The sequence below is a fragment of the Pinus tabuliformis genome, chromosome 7 (assembly GCF_031772625.1).
Source record: "Pinus tabuliformis cultivar Carrire ecotype Pingquan chromosome 7, CPIR1, whole genome shotgun sequence".
NCBI classification, from domain to species: Eukaryota; Viridiplantae; Streptophyta; class Pinopsida; order Pinales; family Pinaceae; genus Pinus; species Pinus tabuliformis.
Window position 1 is genome coordinate 130,796,207 of NC_142293.1, and position 17,618 is coordinate 130,813,824.

At 40.8% G+C, this 17,618-nt stretch overlaps 1 protein-coding gene across 1 annotated transcript; it reads left to right on the forward strand.

Moving 5' to 3' along the window:
• The first annotated feature begins 15,909 nt into the window (after positions 1-15,909).
• Positions 15,910-16,644, forward strand: LOC149246109 (uncharacterized). Its single transcript, XM_089439857.1, has one exon. The coding sequence runs from the start codon at positions 15,910-15,912 to the stop codon at positions 16,642-16,644; it is 735 nt and encodes a 244-aa protein (XP_089295983.1).
• Positions 16,645-17,618: the final 974 nt, after the last annotated feature.

The window sequence follows — 17,618 nt, forward strand, 5'->3', positions numbered from 1 at the left end:
CATCCTCATGATGATCAACGATGACATATTTCTGCCATGATTGGTAGTCCTTGAGAGTGTTCGTGTGTTCTACTGTGGCATCCGTCTGAAATCTGAACCTTGTCTCCATAGCATCTAGGTACATTACTCGGGCTCCTCTGTCCAACTCGTCTGTGAGCATGCACATCATTGTCTTTAGTGTGGCCGAACCAGAAACGCACTTGCAGATGATGTCTACACTGATAGGCAAGTCGGGGCTGGTGGCGGTGCACATCAACTCGTCGAAGTACGAATCAAGCTCCTGTTGGACCTGCTTCTTGGTCTTCACCTAGGTGAGGGCCGCAAGTGATGGGATTGCATGAGTGTGCACTATAACCTCCATGCTTTTGAATACTCGTGCATGGGAAGCCTTTATGCTAGTGACAAGTTGCCGTAGGTCTTCATAGTTCTGTATCTGACTCTGAATACATGCTTGCAACTCGACTGCATTGGCCTTCATCATCTTTTGCAAGTGAAGCCAGGCTCCCTTGTACTTCATCATCCATGCTGGCATGTTATCAACAATAGTATGTATGTTCTTCAAGATGCGTACTCTTCTTACACATCGCTCCTGCCATCCTTGGAGATGAACCACTACTTGATGCACGATACCAATCTTGGAGTACAATGCTCGCATAACTGTGTCCAAGGACAATACTTCATCTAGTATTGCCTTCTTCAGTTTAGCTTGGGCAGAGATTGTCACCAAGTCTCCTCCCTGCTTGGCCACCTGTAGTTCCTTCACCATTCGCTCATTCTCATCTATGAGAAAACGAACACTTGAGCTAGTGGCTTCGGCATACACTCTAGTTGCATCGGCCAATGTAGCTGGATGCTTGTGCACATAAGCCACGATCACTTGCTCTTGAAATTGCATAGGGGATTTTTGGTCCTCCAGAGTCGATACTCTTTGAGCCTGCAAAACTCTATGATGAGATTCATCAAAGGAGATGTTGTGCATCTTTGCTTCTGGTTGACGACCAAGGATCTCAGTGCCTCCTTGGTCATTCGAGACTTGCTCATCGTCTGGATGCATTGAAGCAAGTGAGTCAACCTCTCTTTGGTGAGGCATGAGGTCAGTGTCTTGTTCCAACTTTTGCTTCTCCATGTTTGCATCCAACTATTCAAGAGCCTGTTCTATGTCATGAGAAATGTCTTTCCCCTGTGAGGGTTCACCCTATTCACCTGATGCTAGCTGTTTAGAAGAATCAACTACTTGTACAGGCACTGCTTCGTCTGTCCGCACGTGATGCGCCCCCTTCTGAAGCTCTTGTTGCTACGCTTCCTTCTCCTGTTTGTGCATCTCTTGTTCTTTCCGGAGTTGCTCCCTCAGCTCATGAAACTCCTTCTCTGCTTCTTCCATTCTCTTCTTATCCCTCTACTTTCACGTGATTCACTTGTCGCGCTGTTGCATCTTCTATTGAATAGCCATAACTATTTGTTCTACAAGTGGATGTGCTCAAAACTTGCAGCTTTGCTCCTCCTCCCTGTGTTCCACAATCTTCCTCTTCCCTTTTTTGCACACAGGTATGTTGGGCTCTGCTGTCTCTGTTGTTGCTGCTACTGCTGCTACTACTGTGTTCTCCGTGATGCTGTTTCATGCTGTCGTGATAACCACTCTACGGCGAAATTGACCTGTTCATTGGGTCTAGAGGAATCGTAACAGTATCTCCATGGGTCCTCTTCAGCCGAATGAAATTCCCTATGGATCAAATTGAACTGAACTCTCATGCAGTGATCCTTCACAATGCAATGTGGGTCATACGGGTTGAAGCTTCGGAGGTCGAATGGGTACTTCTTCATCTGTTTAGCTTCGACATCCGCTTGCTTGATGCTCCGGATCTCGTATAACCCAATCTGCAATGGAAGAGTGGGCCAAGGTGCCTTCTTCTTCCACTGCAGCCTAGCTATCAATCCTGCTGAGATATGATATGCTACTTCCTGCATGATAATTACGTCCAAAGAAAACTTTGGCAGAACATGCAGAGGCTTCTCCGCACTAAACACTCAGATGAATGTGTCGTCCAGTGAGGCATACCAATCTGCAATGCCTAACAATGCCTTCATCGCTTCTTCTGACATGCAAGGTGGATCCTGTTCGAATATCAACCTGTACACTGGGGTGACAAGATGGTCAGACAACCGTATGATCACTCCTATGAAGCTGCACTCAGACAATAACTTGAAACACGTGCTCACAATAGTCTTCACCGGCGACCATGCCCACTCTAAGCCCGGGAACTCATGTCGGGCACAAAATGCATCTCGAATGTAGGTGAACATGTAAATCTCTGCATGCATGCCTTCGAGTGACTGTCGAGCCTTTGTGACTTGCTCCTTCAGCTGATGAGCCAGTATGCAGGATCAGTTGCATGGTATTCCTTCTCTAGCCAGTTGGTTTAGCGTGACCACCCAACTCTAATGGAAGGTTAATGCTTACTTGGCCACTCAGTCGACATGCGAATATGACTAAGTATTGGTATGCCTTCCTCAATATCTTTGTCTTATAGATCTGATTGGGGGTCATCCTGAAACGAGCTAGATCGTTTACCCAATCCTTCAGAATGTCTCTAGAGTGGTCTCTGCTATTGGGCAAGCTGAACGGGGGAGTCATGAAAGTCATGGGCTCGGTCATCTGATACATCTCATTGTAATATTGTGGCCAGAAGGTTGCAAGCTTCGTCCCACTAACACTGCTCAAGGTCATCATCTCGGGGTTATTGTGAGAGACGATCTAGTGAATGATGCCCACGCATGGGAACACGAGATATCTACATGCAATCTGGTACAAGACGGACTTATGAATGTTCACGTACACCTGACGGTCTTCAAAGGCTTCCCCAAAAGTACCTGTGAATGTTTCATTCACCTCTTGCCGCTTCAGTATGATGTCCTTGTCTAGATACAACTTCGTATCTTCATAGATCGACAAACCAGAGGACACCTACTTGGCTGCTTCTCCAGCTGCCATACCATCAGTGTCCTGAGATCCTGTTCTCTTAGAATACATTGAGAGAGATGAACACCTAAAAGATCTAGAAACAAGCAGCATGGATGGAAAGAAATATGTTAGTGAAAACAAAGCAACTCCGGGGAAGGACACAACACATACATGGGAAACTGATGAGAAAGATTGCACAAATTTCACTGGGAGGCTGAGTGACAGGTTGCCAGAATTGTGCAAAAGGTAGTCTGGGAGGATAGACTGGTTGTTGGATCTATGAAATGCACAATCTAGTTGGGAAATTGGCTGCTAGGATTGCTCAATGCACAATTCCAGCTCGAAAGGACTGCTGGCCCAGGGATAGATTTGCGCAATTTCCTGGGCCAAGAAGCCACTGTCCTTCAAGAATGTGCAAAACAGTCTAGGAGGTTAGTGTTGGGCTAGAATGCGCAAATCTGGAGAGGAAGGTGAGCCTTCCTTCCCCAGATTGCACAATGCAGCCTTAGTGAAGGCAGAGACCGGGCCAAGGTTGGCCCGACTCGCCGAAGGGAAACTGAAAGCAAGTAAGTTGATGAAATGCATGGCAACACTAAGTGATAGTAGAAGTGATAAACAATGCATGCAAAAAATGAAGGGAAGATTAAGCAAATAGATCAACATGCATTTGGGTGAGGTCGTTCGCTGGTTGGGCGAACGTCCTTGCAAAACAGTTTCATTTATGCGACAACAGTGAGATAGAAACGGAAATTGAAATAGAGCTAGAAAAAGCTAGAATATATGTAAATGATAGCAGGCGTTCAAATAAATCAAGAAAACAACACTCACACAAGTGAATACACAAAAAGCCACAGAAATGTTGAAAAAGACAAGTTGAGGCCACTTACCCGTGAATAGCTGAGCCAGATGTGTCGATGAGTCCTGGATGTGTTGTGGGATGTCAGAGCTCCAAGATTGATGTGAATGAATGAGCTCTGATGCGTCGAATAAATAAGTTTGGTCTCATGACGTGCATGCCACAAATCTAGGAAAAAGCGACACTTGGAGGGAAACTTCTAAAACAACTTTTCATGTAACCCCCGGCTGCTGAAAATGGTTCCCTAAATTGTGGGATTCCTTTTGCATGTTGTCTCTTTCTATTCCGCGAAGATCAAGTCATGCATACATGCAAGTCAAGTTTCCTTGGTCCCGGGTGGTATTGGTCAACCAGATCGTTCCATGCGAGTGCTCAATTGCTCGGGAAAAATGCACATTCTTGGCTTGGAGCTGGGCTAACTGCCCAAGGGGATTGTGCAATTTCTGGGTAGAGCAACTAATTTCCACCCATATTTGCGCAAATCTTGGGCTGAATAGCCTGCTGCTGGAAAAAATTGTTCAAATCCTGCTGGGAGGGTTGGCTAGCAGGATTGTGCAATCCTGGAGCGTAGCAGACTGTCAGAGAGGATTGCGCAATTCCTGGAGGGAAGGCTGGTTGCCCTCTAGGAATGCACAATTTTCAAGGGGAAGTTGCTCAGCCTGCAGCTGGACCAAGTCTGGGTAAGCAACCTGTGAGGGGAATGGATCGACTGTGATCGACAGGCTGCCTTTGTGCGAGGAAAACACTGAAGCTTGAGTACTTGACGAAGTAAGACAAAGTGTTGTGTAAGGTTGGTAGGGAGGCTCCAAAACAGGCTAAGGCAAAATTTTAGAGGATTGTGTAATTCAAGTGAAGACACTTATTGGAAGATGAAGCTACCTTAGAGAATTGAGAATTTATAACTACCCATTCATCTTGACCAATGCTTCAATATTTTAGGAGTGGATGACTTGTAATCTATCTAAGTATATTATATTAGTCTAATGAATTTAATTAATTAAATTTGTAACTTAGTTATTTAATTATATAAATAATGATTTTGACATTGTGTAAATGAACATCTCTCTCTCTCTCTCTCTCTCTCTCTCTCTCTCTCTATATATATATATATATATATATATATATATATATATATAAAGTGAAGAGAATATATATACCTATACTTAAAGGGGACTAAGTTGATATTTACAAAACTATCAAAATTAGGCTAGGACATGATCATACCTCACCTTAAATTTAAAAAAAATAAAAATAAAAATCAAAATCAAAATCAAAACCTAATCTAGAGGTTCATCCTTCTAAAAATATATCATCAAATAAAATCCTTTACACACATACACATTTATATATAGATGCACTTAGAGGTGTGATCTATAGCTCAGTATGAGGGCAATGTGTAATTTTGTCCTTGCTAAATGTGGAGTTGAAACGTGTCTTTCTTAAAATAAATATAAAATATTCTATAAATGGAAAAGTAATGTTGGCTATAATAATAAAAATAAAAAATTGTTATTTAATTAGTTTTAATTAAAGGCATTATAAAATATCAATAATGTCAACCTCACTATGGTTACTCGATTTCTTGTTGATATTACAACCTAATGTGGTAAAAATATTTCACTCACTCTAAGTTTTAAATAAAATATCTCGATATGCACATGATGTCATATAATTTTATGTCAACTTTAAGAAGACTAACTCTATTAGAAGTGAAAGAAAAAGTGTCATTAAGATGTTTAAACCTTATACTTCTCAAAAATATTTCAACCCAAAATTTCAATAAACTATTTGAAAATCTATGTTAACAAATATATGTCAATATCAACTTTCCCTCTCATGCACAATTATAATGTTAAAACAAATTTTTTTAATATTGTATAGAACAAAAAATTCAATGTCCAAAAGAAATCAAAGTAATTCATTTAATTCTTAATATAAAATTAATATGTGACATTTAAAATTATTCATAATAATAAAAAAGTTTCAATGTGGGTCATGAATAAAAATATTTTAATATATAGGATTAAGCAATATTGATGCACACTTTTTTTTTGTAAACTTGGTAGTACTTTAGCTATTTATATTAACTGGCCAAAATCAAGTTTTTCCATTTGTTCCAGGTGGCCTCAACGTGCCCGTAGGAAACCAGGTTGGCCACTTGTCAGCGTTAAAAGCTGTCCAAAATTTGTATGTCTTTTTCTATCAACCTAACAACATTATCTATATTAACTATACTGCAATTCAACTTTGAAAAGTAAAAGCTATTCGTCATGGAACATAAACAAAATGTATCTATATCACTATTTTACTCCTTGTCCAAGGATGTCACAAGGGTTGGGGCTTTGGCATTGGAACCCAACATCTCGCTTCTCTTCATATCTTGCAGAGTTTGTTCAATCCTTCCCAGTGCTAAGTTATTTCGATAAGTTTGGATCTGGACTGCTGCTATCTCCCTGAGTAGCTCTGCTCTGATGGGATCTTTCTCCTTGGTGTCCTCCTGTGCCTCCGAGCCTTTGCTTGCTACATGTTCTTTGTTGAGAGTCATGGCCCGAGCCACCACATTCTTCATGAGCCAGTATTGCTGGATCGTTTATCTGAAAAGTGTGTGCTATCCGCAGGAGTTGCCTGGGTCATGAACCATGTCCTCCCATTCTTCCATGGGAAGGTCTTGGTTTTTTATATTGTCATTTAATTCTCTCTCCCAACCAACTATTTGGGCTCTGACCTCAGGTGGGTTCCCTACCATGTATGCGTCAATGAGGGTCTTCATGTGCTCACGTCCTATCTTTCTCCCTCTTTTACTTTTCTCTCTGTTGGAGCTTCTCACCCCCTCAACGTTCTTTTTACTTGTGTCTCTCTTGCCCTTCTTGGTCGCTTCTTTTCCATCTCTTCCCATTTTGTCTTTGTTGTTGTTATTGTTGGCTTCTCTCCATTTTCTTGCCTTCACACTGTAATGGACGTAGTTTATGGTGAAACCTATAACATAACCATAAAAAGTATCAGTATTCTATTGGTATGACACCCAATCAATTTTACAATTAACTGAGCCATGTTTGGTATCCCGCTCAAGACCAGACAACCTGAGATTTCTTGGGGTTCCTTCCAGCTTTCCCCCTGTCATCTCATGGTTTTTATCTTTTCTGACCCTCACTTCTTCTTTTCTTTGGTTAGTCTCGCTCTGTCGGCCATCGCCCAGATGGTTTAATAGAGACATCCTCACGGGGCCGCCACTAGGGTAGTCTGTATTGTTGTTCTGGACACCGCGGGGAAGCTTAACCATAGAGAGCATATCAAGGGAGTAGACAGAAGGACCATGACCCTATTTTTCACTGCACCAGATAATTTCCTTCCCTTCTCCCTTTTCTCTATCTTCTTTGTTCTAATTGACTCTTTGTTTTTCCTCTCAATTTTTCTCGAGGAATTCCCAATAGGATTCTCAGGGACCGCGATATCTCGTGTTTCATCTCTTGAGGTCTCCATGGTGGATTCCTCTCTATTCCAGGTGCTTGCAACATCTCCTCCGAGCCTCAGGCGCCACCTGGCCGGAGCGAGATTCCTCAGACCAACATCCTTACCAGGTTCGCTCTTCTCTCCTCGGCTTTCTCCTTTCTCTCTGTGTGCCTTCTTTAGTGCCAGGGTTTTAATTCTTTCTTCTCTCCTTATGATATCTATATTCTTAACCCAGCCGAGGTTCCAGGAGTTCCTGGATTCGGCTCTTACTGAGTCCCTACCTTAGGGCACCTTCCCTAGTCCTATATAATTTGGCATCCCTATTATTTTGAGGTTTAGGGGCAGAAGAAGAACATACCGTCTACCAGAGATGGTGCTGCTGCATTCCCCAGGTTGCGTCGTCATTCCTCTACCACCTTTCTCCACTTCTGCTCTCATTCTCACCTTCTGAATGTAACGACCAACTGACTCTCTGCCCATATGTTTTGTCCCCCTTCCCCTTCTATCCTTCCATGTATCTACCACCTATCCTTCGCATTTACTCACCACCCTTTTCCCTAAGTCGTCCCCTCGGGATGATGACCCTTCATCCCTTCTTTCTCTATCTCTCATTAACTCATGCATGCTTCGTGTTGCTCTTGCCGCGAGTCCTCCTTCATTGTCCTGCCACTTGCTGGCATCATTCTGCCCACTCTCCCGCTGGCCCCCATGCCTTCCTCGTTGTCTTCCTTTCTTGGCTCCACCGGCCTTCTCTCGGGGCTTGCTCCTTCCCTGCCCTGTCCTTCCACCTGCCCTTCCCACTGTCCTCTCCCTCCACTTCCCAAATTTATTCTTGTCCTTGCACTCGTGTGGACGGTGTCTGCCATTTCCCTATCCCATCTCTGCTAGCCCACCTCCTCTACGTTGCTACACCCCGATCGGGGGTTCTCCTCTTGTTCCTTGTCTTTTTCTAGTATCTTCACTAAGTTCTCCATTTCCTCCATTTGTGATAGCTCTTCCGCTTTTATATCTAAGTTTATGCCTACCTGGCCGCATCCCCAATTTGCTAGATTGTCTGTTGCCATGTTGCCCATCCTTCAGACATGTGTTGGGATGATGTATCCTATCTGTCGAATTAGCTTATTGATCTCTTGGACCAGCCAAGCAGTTCTCCAGCTTTGGTTGATCTTTTCCCATTGTGTTCCTTGTTGTAGCTTCTTCACCATTTCGATCGCCATTTTTGAATCTCCTTCTACCTGTAGTTTTTGGAATCATTCTCTTATCACAATTTCCAGTCCCCTTTTCAGAGCATGAAGCTCTGCTTCATTGTTGGTCGCATTGCCACAATCCATAGCATAGACTCTAAGTGTCTTCCCCTTGTCGTCTTTGAATAATCCTCCTGTCCCTGCCTCTCCAGGGTTCCCTTTTGCAGCCCCATCGAAATTAAGTTTGATGAATTCTTTCTGAGGCCTTTTATAGTGATTTTCCTCCTCTCCATTGAAGGTATGGTGCTTCCACAAAGATGCGTTCAACATACTAGGTTTCAAGTTCAGGCTTTTCATAATCCTTTCTTCCTGTGGGTTAATTTTCCAATCTTCCTCGTACCATTTCTCTGCCAGTATTGTCTCTCTTATGTTCTAGGTTATCTGGTTCCATTTTTCTACTTTTGTTCTTCTTTCTTCTTTGAAGATCAGGTTGTTTCGTTCCTTCCATATTGCCCATAGGACGAACCCTAGTGAAATTCTCCAAGCTCAGTTCAGGATTGTATTTTGGTAAGGCTTTTTCTGCCAATTATCTATTGTTGTCTTCATGTTATTTGGATTCCTGTCACTAACTCCAAAGAGTTGATTATGTTGTTTCCATAGGTTATCACTATATCTACATGTATTGGTCATGTGCTCCATTGTCTCCACCTGTTCTCAGCATAAGTAGCATATCGAGGGTCCTTGCAGCTCTTTTTTTTTGTAGTTGATCCCATGTAAGTGCATGGCCATGGCACAGGATCCACATGAAGAAAGTGACCTTTGGCCATGTCTTTTCCTACCATATGCTTTCCCAAGTATTTGTCTCTTGATGCCTGAGATGTTCTGCTTGTAGTTGGTAACCCTCTTTAATTGTGAACATTCCTTTGATCCTGTAACCCCATCTTAGTATGTCCGACCCTTCTTTTTTTCTATTTTCCTGGTTGTCATTTCATTTTAGCATAACTTCCACTAGGGTGTTTCTAGTGCTTCTGGCTAGTCCTGTTTTCCACTTTGTCCAGCATTCTCCAGGATCTATGCACCAAAAGTTTTCAACTATTTTTCCCCATGGAGGTTAGTATATTGGTGGACTTCTTCTAGCTGGGGCTTGTTGTTTAGTTTTTCTCTTTGTTGCCATTCTTCTTCCCAAAAATTGGCTTTGTCACCTCCTTTGATTTCCCAAAAGTTATGATTGTTGATCATATTTCTGTTTTCTCTAGCTAGGTTCCATATTTCTGAACCTTTCTTGTCATCTTAGAGTCTCAGCTTTCCTTCTAGAGACCTAGGCATGTCATACTTCCTTTCCCATAGCTGTTTCCATAGGTCTACCCCTCCCTAGATCCATCTCCACCATAACGTTGCTCCCATAACTTGATTTAGTATATAGGGATCTCGGAGGCCTATGCCTCCTTCTTTTAGGGGTTTACTGAGCCTGTTCCATGATAGAAGCGCCCATATTTTTTTCCACTCTAGGCCCTTCCCATAAAAATTATTTGAATATGTCTATCATATTTTGGCATACTGTTTTGGGAGTTGCCTGACTAGTGAGTTGGTATATTGGGATAGATTGTAATACTGATCTTAGTAATATTACGTGACTTGGCATATTCAATGTTCTGAATGTCTAGTTCTGCATCTTTCTTTGGATTTTCCCCAACAGGGGTTTCCAGTTGGCCACTCTATTATGCTAACCATTTAGTTGAATGCCTAAGTATTTCATGGAGAAATTTCCTATTCAAAATACCATTACTCTTGCGAAGAAGGCTTGTGAGGGTGTTGTTGTGTTGAAGAAAAATATATCAGACTTATCTTTGTTTATCTCTGTCCCTAAACTGCTAGTTAAGTCTATGAGAATTTCCATAATTTTCCTGGCTTCCTTGAGTGATTCCTGTCCATACATCATTATTTCGTCTACAAATTGCTAGTGAGTTAATGGTAGGTCGTTCCCCCATAGTCTGAGGCCAGTATACTGTTCACTTCTAACTTTCTCCTTTATGTACCTTCCAAGGCCTTCCGCTGCCAGGATAAACAAGAAAGGGGAAAGCAGGTCACCTTGCCTGAGCCCTCGGGTTGCGTTAAATGCCTCTGTGGGAGATCCATTGAGCATAATTGACAAAACTGGGGTTGTTACCATCGACATTATCCAGCTTATCCATCTTGCATCAAAGCCAAATGCCTTCAATATTCCTTGTAGATAATCCCAATTCAGTCGATCATAGGCTTTTTCCAAGTCTAATTTAACCAACATTCCTTTGGTTTTTTATTTTTTTAATGAGTGAATTGCCTCCTGTGCCACCACTATGCCATCTGTTATTTGTCTTCCTTTGACAAACCCTGTCTGTTCCTGAGATATCAACCCAGGTAGTATAGGTTTTAAACGATTTACCATAATTGTAGCCATAATTTTGTATATGACATTACAGAGTGCTATTGGTCGGAACCCTTGCGGTTCTTCTGAATGCTCTGTCTTCAAGATCAGGGCTAGAAATGTGGAATTCAGGGCTGGGTGCATTCTTTTGGTGCGCCTGGACTCCTCCACTAATTTCACTATGTCTTCACCTAGGAATGGCCATGTCACCTGGAAGAATTCGGCTGTGAATCCATCTAGCCCTGGTGCTTTGTTCCTTGCCATATTCCTAATTACATCTTCTACCTCTGATTTGGATATTTCTCTTAATAGGGCCATGTTCTGGTCTCTGCTCACCAGGTTGGGGATGTGCTGTGTGATTTTGTTTATATTCTCCTCCCTTCTTATGTTTGGTTCTATCAGGAACCCTTTGAAGTGTTGTACCAACAAATTTTCCATTTCTTCCTTTTGGATGAGACGATTTCCTTGTTGATCCATTAAGGAGAAGATCTTGTTTTTCTGCCTATGGTAGATCATTACTTTGTGGAAAAACCTTGTGTTTCTTTCTCCTTCCTTTAACCATTGGATTCTTGATTTCTTTTTCCATAGGATCTCTTCTTGTTGTCTTCTTTCTTCCAATTTATTAATCAGCTGCCCTTCCTCCTCTGCTAGCCCTTCACTTCTACCTTCATTGATTATTTGTTGTTGTACTTTCTTCATCTTGGTTTGGATTAACTCCTGTTCCTTCTGTATGTTGCCGAATTCTTCCTTATTCCATTTCTTTATTTTTCCTTTTAGATCTTTTAGTCTGAGTTGAAAGGTATGCATCAGGTTTCTCCCTACTATCTCATTCTCATTCCACCATTCCTTCATTTTTTTTTATTAGGGTCGGTTCTCTTAACCAAAATGCATCAAACCTAAAGGGTCTGTTTTGGTTTCCTTGATTCATTTCTACTTCAAGTTTAATAGGCTAGTGATCCGACCCTAGACGCGGAAGAATTAATGCTTCATAGAATATATATTTTCCAATGAAGTGTTATGTTTCCAAGAATTTGTCCAATCGAGAGGCTATCTGTCTTCTTCCTCCCCTTTTGTTGTTCCACATATATTTTCCATTTATAGTTGATATGTCCACCAATTTTAGTTCTTCATGTAGATCTCTGAATTTCTCCATTTCCATCTCTTCTCTTCGCAATCCCCCTCTTTTCTCCTCTATTGATGTTATCAAATTGAAGTCCCCTGCTACTAGCCAAAGTTTTTCTTTGTGGAGCTGGCTAAGCTTCTTTATTTGTTGGAGGAAATTTTCTTTTTCCATTGGAATGTGAGGGCCATATACTGTAGAGACTAGGAACCATTCTCTGTTTCTATTAGGCAGAACCGCCCCATGAGGATTCTCTTCATACCTACCCAATAGTCCATTGTGATCTCTGTTGGGTTCCACAGTATTGCTATACCTCCCGTGCTACCTCTCACATCTATGGTCATGCATTCATACCTTGGTTTTATTTTACTTAGTATATCTTCCATTCTCCCTCCTGTAATTTTTGTTTCTTGTAGCAGCATGAGTTGAGGTTTTTCTTTTCTTAGTCTCTCAGTTAAATGTCTCTGCTTGCCTCTACTGTTGAGGCCTCTTATATTCTAGGATGTAATTATCATTGGGTTACTTTGTTTATTTGTTGGTATACCGCTGATAGCAGTACCACCCTCCCTATATTCACCAACATTTCTCCCATAATCTGTATAGATTCCTGTAGGTTTCTTCGGCCTCTTTTCTTTCCTCCTTTCATTTTATTTGAGTATTCTTGGGAGTTGTCCTGATGCATCCCCAGTTGTTCTACCATCTCCACCTGTCCCTGCCCCTGCTTAGCTTGATACTGCTGGAATGTTTCTTTGTATAATATTTTTTGGTCTTCTGGAATGAATCTTTCATCTAGGTGTCTCCATTCATTTAACAGTTTCCTCAACACCTCTTCTTCCATGCTTAATTCTTCTCCCTTACTTGTATCAATTTCCATTGTGGTGTTTTCCATCTTCTCTCTGTCTTCCTTCTCCTCCTTCTCTATCGACTCTCTTTGGGCTTTCCTCTTGGGGTTTAGCTTGCCTTGACTCGAACTGCTTTCCTTTCCTTTTTCCTGATAGTCCATAGTTTGGACCTCATTGTCTTCTTCTTCTTCTCCCTGTAGTGCTTCAAAGCTATTTGTTCTGCTTGGCTGAGCTTGATATTCTTTTTTCCCCCGTTGGTGTTCTCTCTTGCTTGTCTTCTCTTGCTTTTCACTTCTTGAAACCCTTCCTTATCTTCTTGATTTTTCCTCTGTTGTTTGTTCATGTTTTCTCCCTCTTCTAGGTTCATTGGGCACTCCTTAAATAGGTGACCATACTCATGACATCTTCTGCATCTGAATGGGATGTGTTCATAGTCTAAAGTTTGCTGCCATACCTCTTCATGGTATTCTAGTTCCACTGAGTCTGGGATAGGTTCAACTATGTTCATGTATACACATATTCTCGCATATGAAGTATATCTTCCTTTTTTTGTCGTTTCTGCTATTTTGACAAATCTGCCTATCGTATTTCCTATGCCCTCCAGTATTTCTGGGTCCCAAAAATCCATTGGGAGACCAAATAACCTGACCCAAACCGGGGCTGCCAGGAATTTTTCCTTGTCTAGGTCATAGCATTCTTCCCAATATCTCATAAACAATCCAACATTATAATGAAAGTAAGGACCATTTTCAAATACTTTTTCTTTGTCTTGCAGGTTCGAGAATATTACCGTGAAGAAGCCTCTAGCTCCCAGCTTGAGCTCAATATGACCTCAGGGTTGCCATTTTTGTTGAATCCATTTGGTGAGGTCCTTTTTTGTCAACCATACTCCGATGAACTTACATATTAGCACGTGGTCTTTCATGTAACTTTTGTATCGCTCCAGTTTGTTCATCGAAATGATGAATCTCAGTTTCTCCGTCACACATGGTAAACATTTACCTCTATTGCCTGCCTGCCATCTCGCCCCAAGGACAGGTCCTAAAATTTTGTTTGTATCTCCTGCTTGTTTCAGATTACTTGTATTCTGGTAGGAATACCCTGACGCCACGTCTCGGTAGGAGGGGATCTCTCCCCCCTTTCCTCTTCTGTCATTCCAATCTGGTTCCCGGTCTCTTGGTTTGCAGTTTTTCAGAAGTCGTCAAGTTTTTTGGAAATGCGGTTCAGTTTAGCTCATGGCCGCCTCGCCATTCAATATTGATGCACACTTAAAAACATATTTATAACAAAAAAAATCGTTTTAATGTGGATAATGTAGTATGAGGTCCATGTGTGATTTTGTCATTGCTCAAACTGGAGTCTTTTAAAATAAAAATAAAATATTATCTAAATAAAAAAGAAATATGAACTATAATAATAATGTAGAAATCAATATACATATTCAAATAATTTTAATTAAAAGTATTATAACCCAGAATGCAGGAGATGTTGTGAAAATATTTCACTTTTGATATGCTATGGATATCACAACTCGGTGTGAAAGAAACATGAAGGAAACATGGTAAAACAAATTCACCCTCACTTTCTAAAATAAAATATTTCAATATCCATGTGAAGTAATTAATTTTATATCAACTTTAAAGAAGGATAAAGTAAATGAAAAAAAAAAAAAACCTAAATTTTCACATTTTCTTGTTAGGAATATCTATGGTTCTTATAGTTTAAAATAATGGAGAATATTGTATTATTGGAGAGAGTTTGTTTCTTAGTTGTATGTATGTCCTAGATTAGGATTAGTTCCTATTTTCTAGGAGTCAGTTCTAATCTCCCTAAAATGATGTAAACTTATATATTTATGATTTTATGATTAATTGAATAGAGCGTTCTCTGCTTGGGCAGTCTCCAGGTGCAGCTTGCTCACCTGTGAGCTGCTAGTTTCAAATTATAAGTTTAAGCTCCAATTTTTTAACATGGTATCAAAGCTGGTGAGCCTTAGTGGCTAAATTGAGTTCCTTGGTGGCATAATCGAGAGCCTTAGTGGTAGAATTGAGAGCTTTAGTGGTTGGAGTGCCTTAGTGGCAGAATTGAGAGCCTTAGTGGCAGAATCAAGAGCCTTAGTGGCATCAATAGAGCCTTGGTGGCTGATTAAATCGAGAGTTGTTGTGGCTGGGTATGTCATTAGCCTTGGTGGCTAAAGAGAGGTGGGTTTTTTTTCTCTTGTGCATAATTGCAACATCACAAGGTTTTTTTTCCCTCTTTCCCATGTTGGCTAAAGAAGGGAGCAACGCAGAATTAGGGGTCAAAAACTTAGAGCGATCTTTGATAATGCAGGGAAAAAGTGTGGGTCTGATACACAAAACCTGCACTAGTGCAGATGAGTGTTGATTGGCTAGATCTGTCATAGTGGATCAGGTTCTATATCAGTCGTGTGGATCATGGATCGCGTGGATCAACTCAGATTTGGGTCTCTGTACATCGTAGATGATGAGATCATGGAGATCGTTTGGGAGATTGTTGTTGAGATCCTGGTGGAGATCGGATCGGATCTGAGTCTTGGAGATTGCCTCAGATATTGACCCCATTGGTATCTTGTTCCTGTTTTTCTATAGATCACTTGTGTAATTTTTACTGTTGGCCAGATCGACTATTGGAGATTATGGATCTTGAGATAAGTCCATAGATTGATCCGGTCACAATGAATAATCATATGGCATAAGCATACTTGAATGAGAGCAATAAGCTCGATTGGTCGAATTATTCAAACTAGAAATTCAAATTGCAGACACTGTTTGAGGGGCAAAGTGCATGCGCAATTGCAAATGCGGATGAAGTGAATCCGACTATAACCAAAGGTGGAACAACTGCAGCAATTCAGGATTGGGAGAAGAGGGAGAACAAAGCGAAAGTGTTGTTGAAATTGTTAGTGAAAGACTGCATCATCCCTCACATCAGAGAGTGTAAATCTGCAAATGATATTTGGGTGACTCTCAAGGATCTGTATGAGATAAAGAATACAAATCGCTTATTGTTCCTGAAGAGTAAGATTCTCTCTATTCGCTTATTGTTCCTAAAGAGTAAGATTCTCTCCATCAGAATGGAGGAGAATGAATCAGTTGTTGCATTCATCTCTCAGATCAAAGAGCTGAGAGACAAGCTGGGCGATATAGGGGAGAAAGTGTCGAACATTGATCTTGTCACGATTACCATGAATGGTATGACTAATGATTATCATATGTTTATTACAGGGCTGAACGCAAGGGAGAAATCCCCCACTTTCGAAGAATTGACAGGGATCTTGATGCAAGAAGAAGAGAGGCAGATGAATCTGAAGCCTCAGAATGCAGATCTTGCATTGATGGCAAAGAAAAATCCTTTTAGAGGGAAACCAGGAGCAGGACAGAAAGGTGGTGGTACACCCCAAAGAAAGCCACTTCAAGGTATGTCTTCGACCAGAATTGATTTAGGAATCAAGTGTTTTTATTGTGGTAAATATGGTCACATTGCTAAACATTGTTATAAAAAGAAGGCTGATGAAGCCAGACACAGACAGAAGAAACATACAGGGCACTTTGCTGACGAAGATCAAAATCATGAACTCAAATTGTTTGTGTCTGATTCTGCTCTTTCTGCTAAAATTGATGAGGTCGAAACCTGGTTTGTGGATTCTGGAGCATCCACTCACATGACAGGTAACAAGCACTGGTTTGAAAGTTTTAAAGAAACCAACAGTGGTGCTAATATCTACCTTGGTGATGACAGAGCCTACCAGATCAAAGGGTATGGAGACATTCCTGTGATATTACCTGATGGAAATATCAGATGCATCTAGAATGTGATGTATGTATCGAGAATTAAAAAGAATTTGAATTATGTCTCTATGATTGTAGATCAGAACATGAAGGTAGAGTTTTTTAAAACCTATTGTGTCATCAAGGATATGATGGACAAACAGAAATCAGTTGCATATAGAATACAATTTGGAGGTCTGTACAAGTTGAATGTTACAAACATGCCACACCAAGTTTTGACTTCAACAACGATGGCAACAAAGAATTTTCGGCGTCAAAGATTCAAACACATCAATCTTCCTGACTTATTGCTACTACAAAAACAAGGTATGGTTAATGGAATTCCTGTTTTAAAAATGCACATGTTGATTGTGAAGGATGTGCACTTGGAAATATGCACAGGGATGAATTTCCCTAAAGTTTAAATAGAAGAAAGAGATATATACTCAAACTTGTGCACACTAATATATGTAGACCGATGCAGACAAGGTCATTAGGAGGAGCTTATTATTTTTTATTATTTGTTGATGATTGCACAAGATATACCTGGGTATATTTTCTCAACAAGAAAAGTCATACATTTGAATATTTTAAAGAATTTAGAAGTATGATTGAAAAATAGATATGGAAGGTCATCAAAATTCTCCACTCAGATCAAGAGGGAGAATACAAGCTAGGAAACTTCATCAAATATTGTAGGGACCATGGAATAATTCAACAATTTACAGTACCCCACACTCCACACCAGAATGAGGTTGCAGAGAGGAATAACAAAGCTTTGGTGGAGTGTGCACGCAGCATGTTGAAAGGTAAGAACCTATCTAATTTTGGGCAGAAGCTATTAATACTATAGTCTATTTAAAGAATAGGAGTCCAAGAAAGAATCATGATCTGAAGACTCCATTTGAGGCTTTATATGGTTTTAAGCCTGTAGTTATTCATTTAAGAGTATTTGGTTCAAAATATTTTGCACATATTCCTAAGGAGGATAGGAAGAAATTAGATGCTAAGGCCC

Coding starts and splice junctions, on each gene's coding strand:
- LOC149246109 (XM_089439857.1), top strand. CDS start 15,910: ATGGAGGAGAATGAATCAGTTGTTGCATTCATCTCTCAGATCAAAGAG.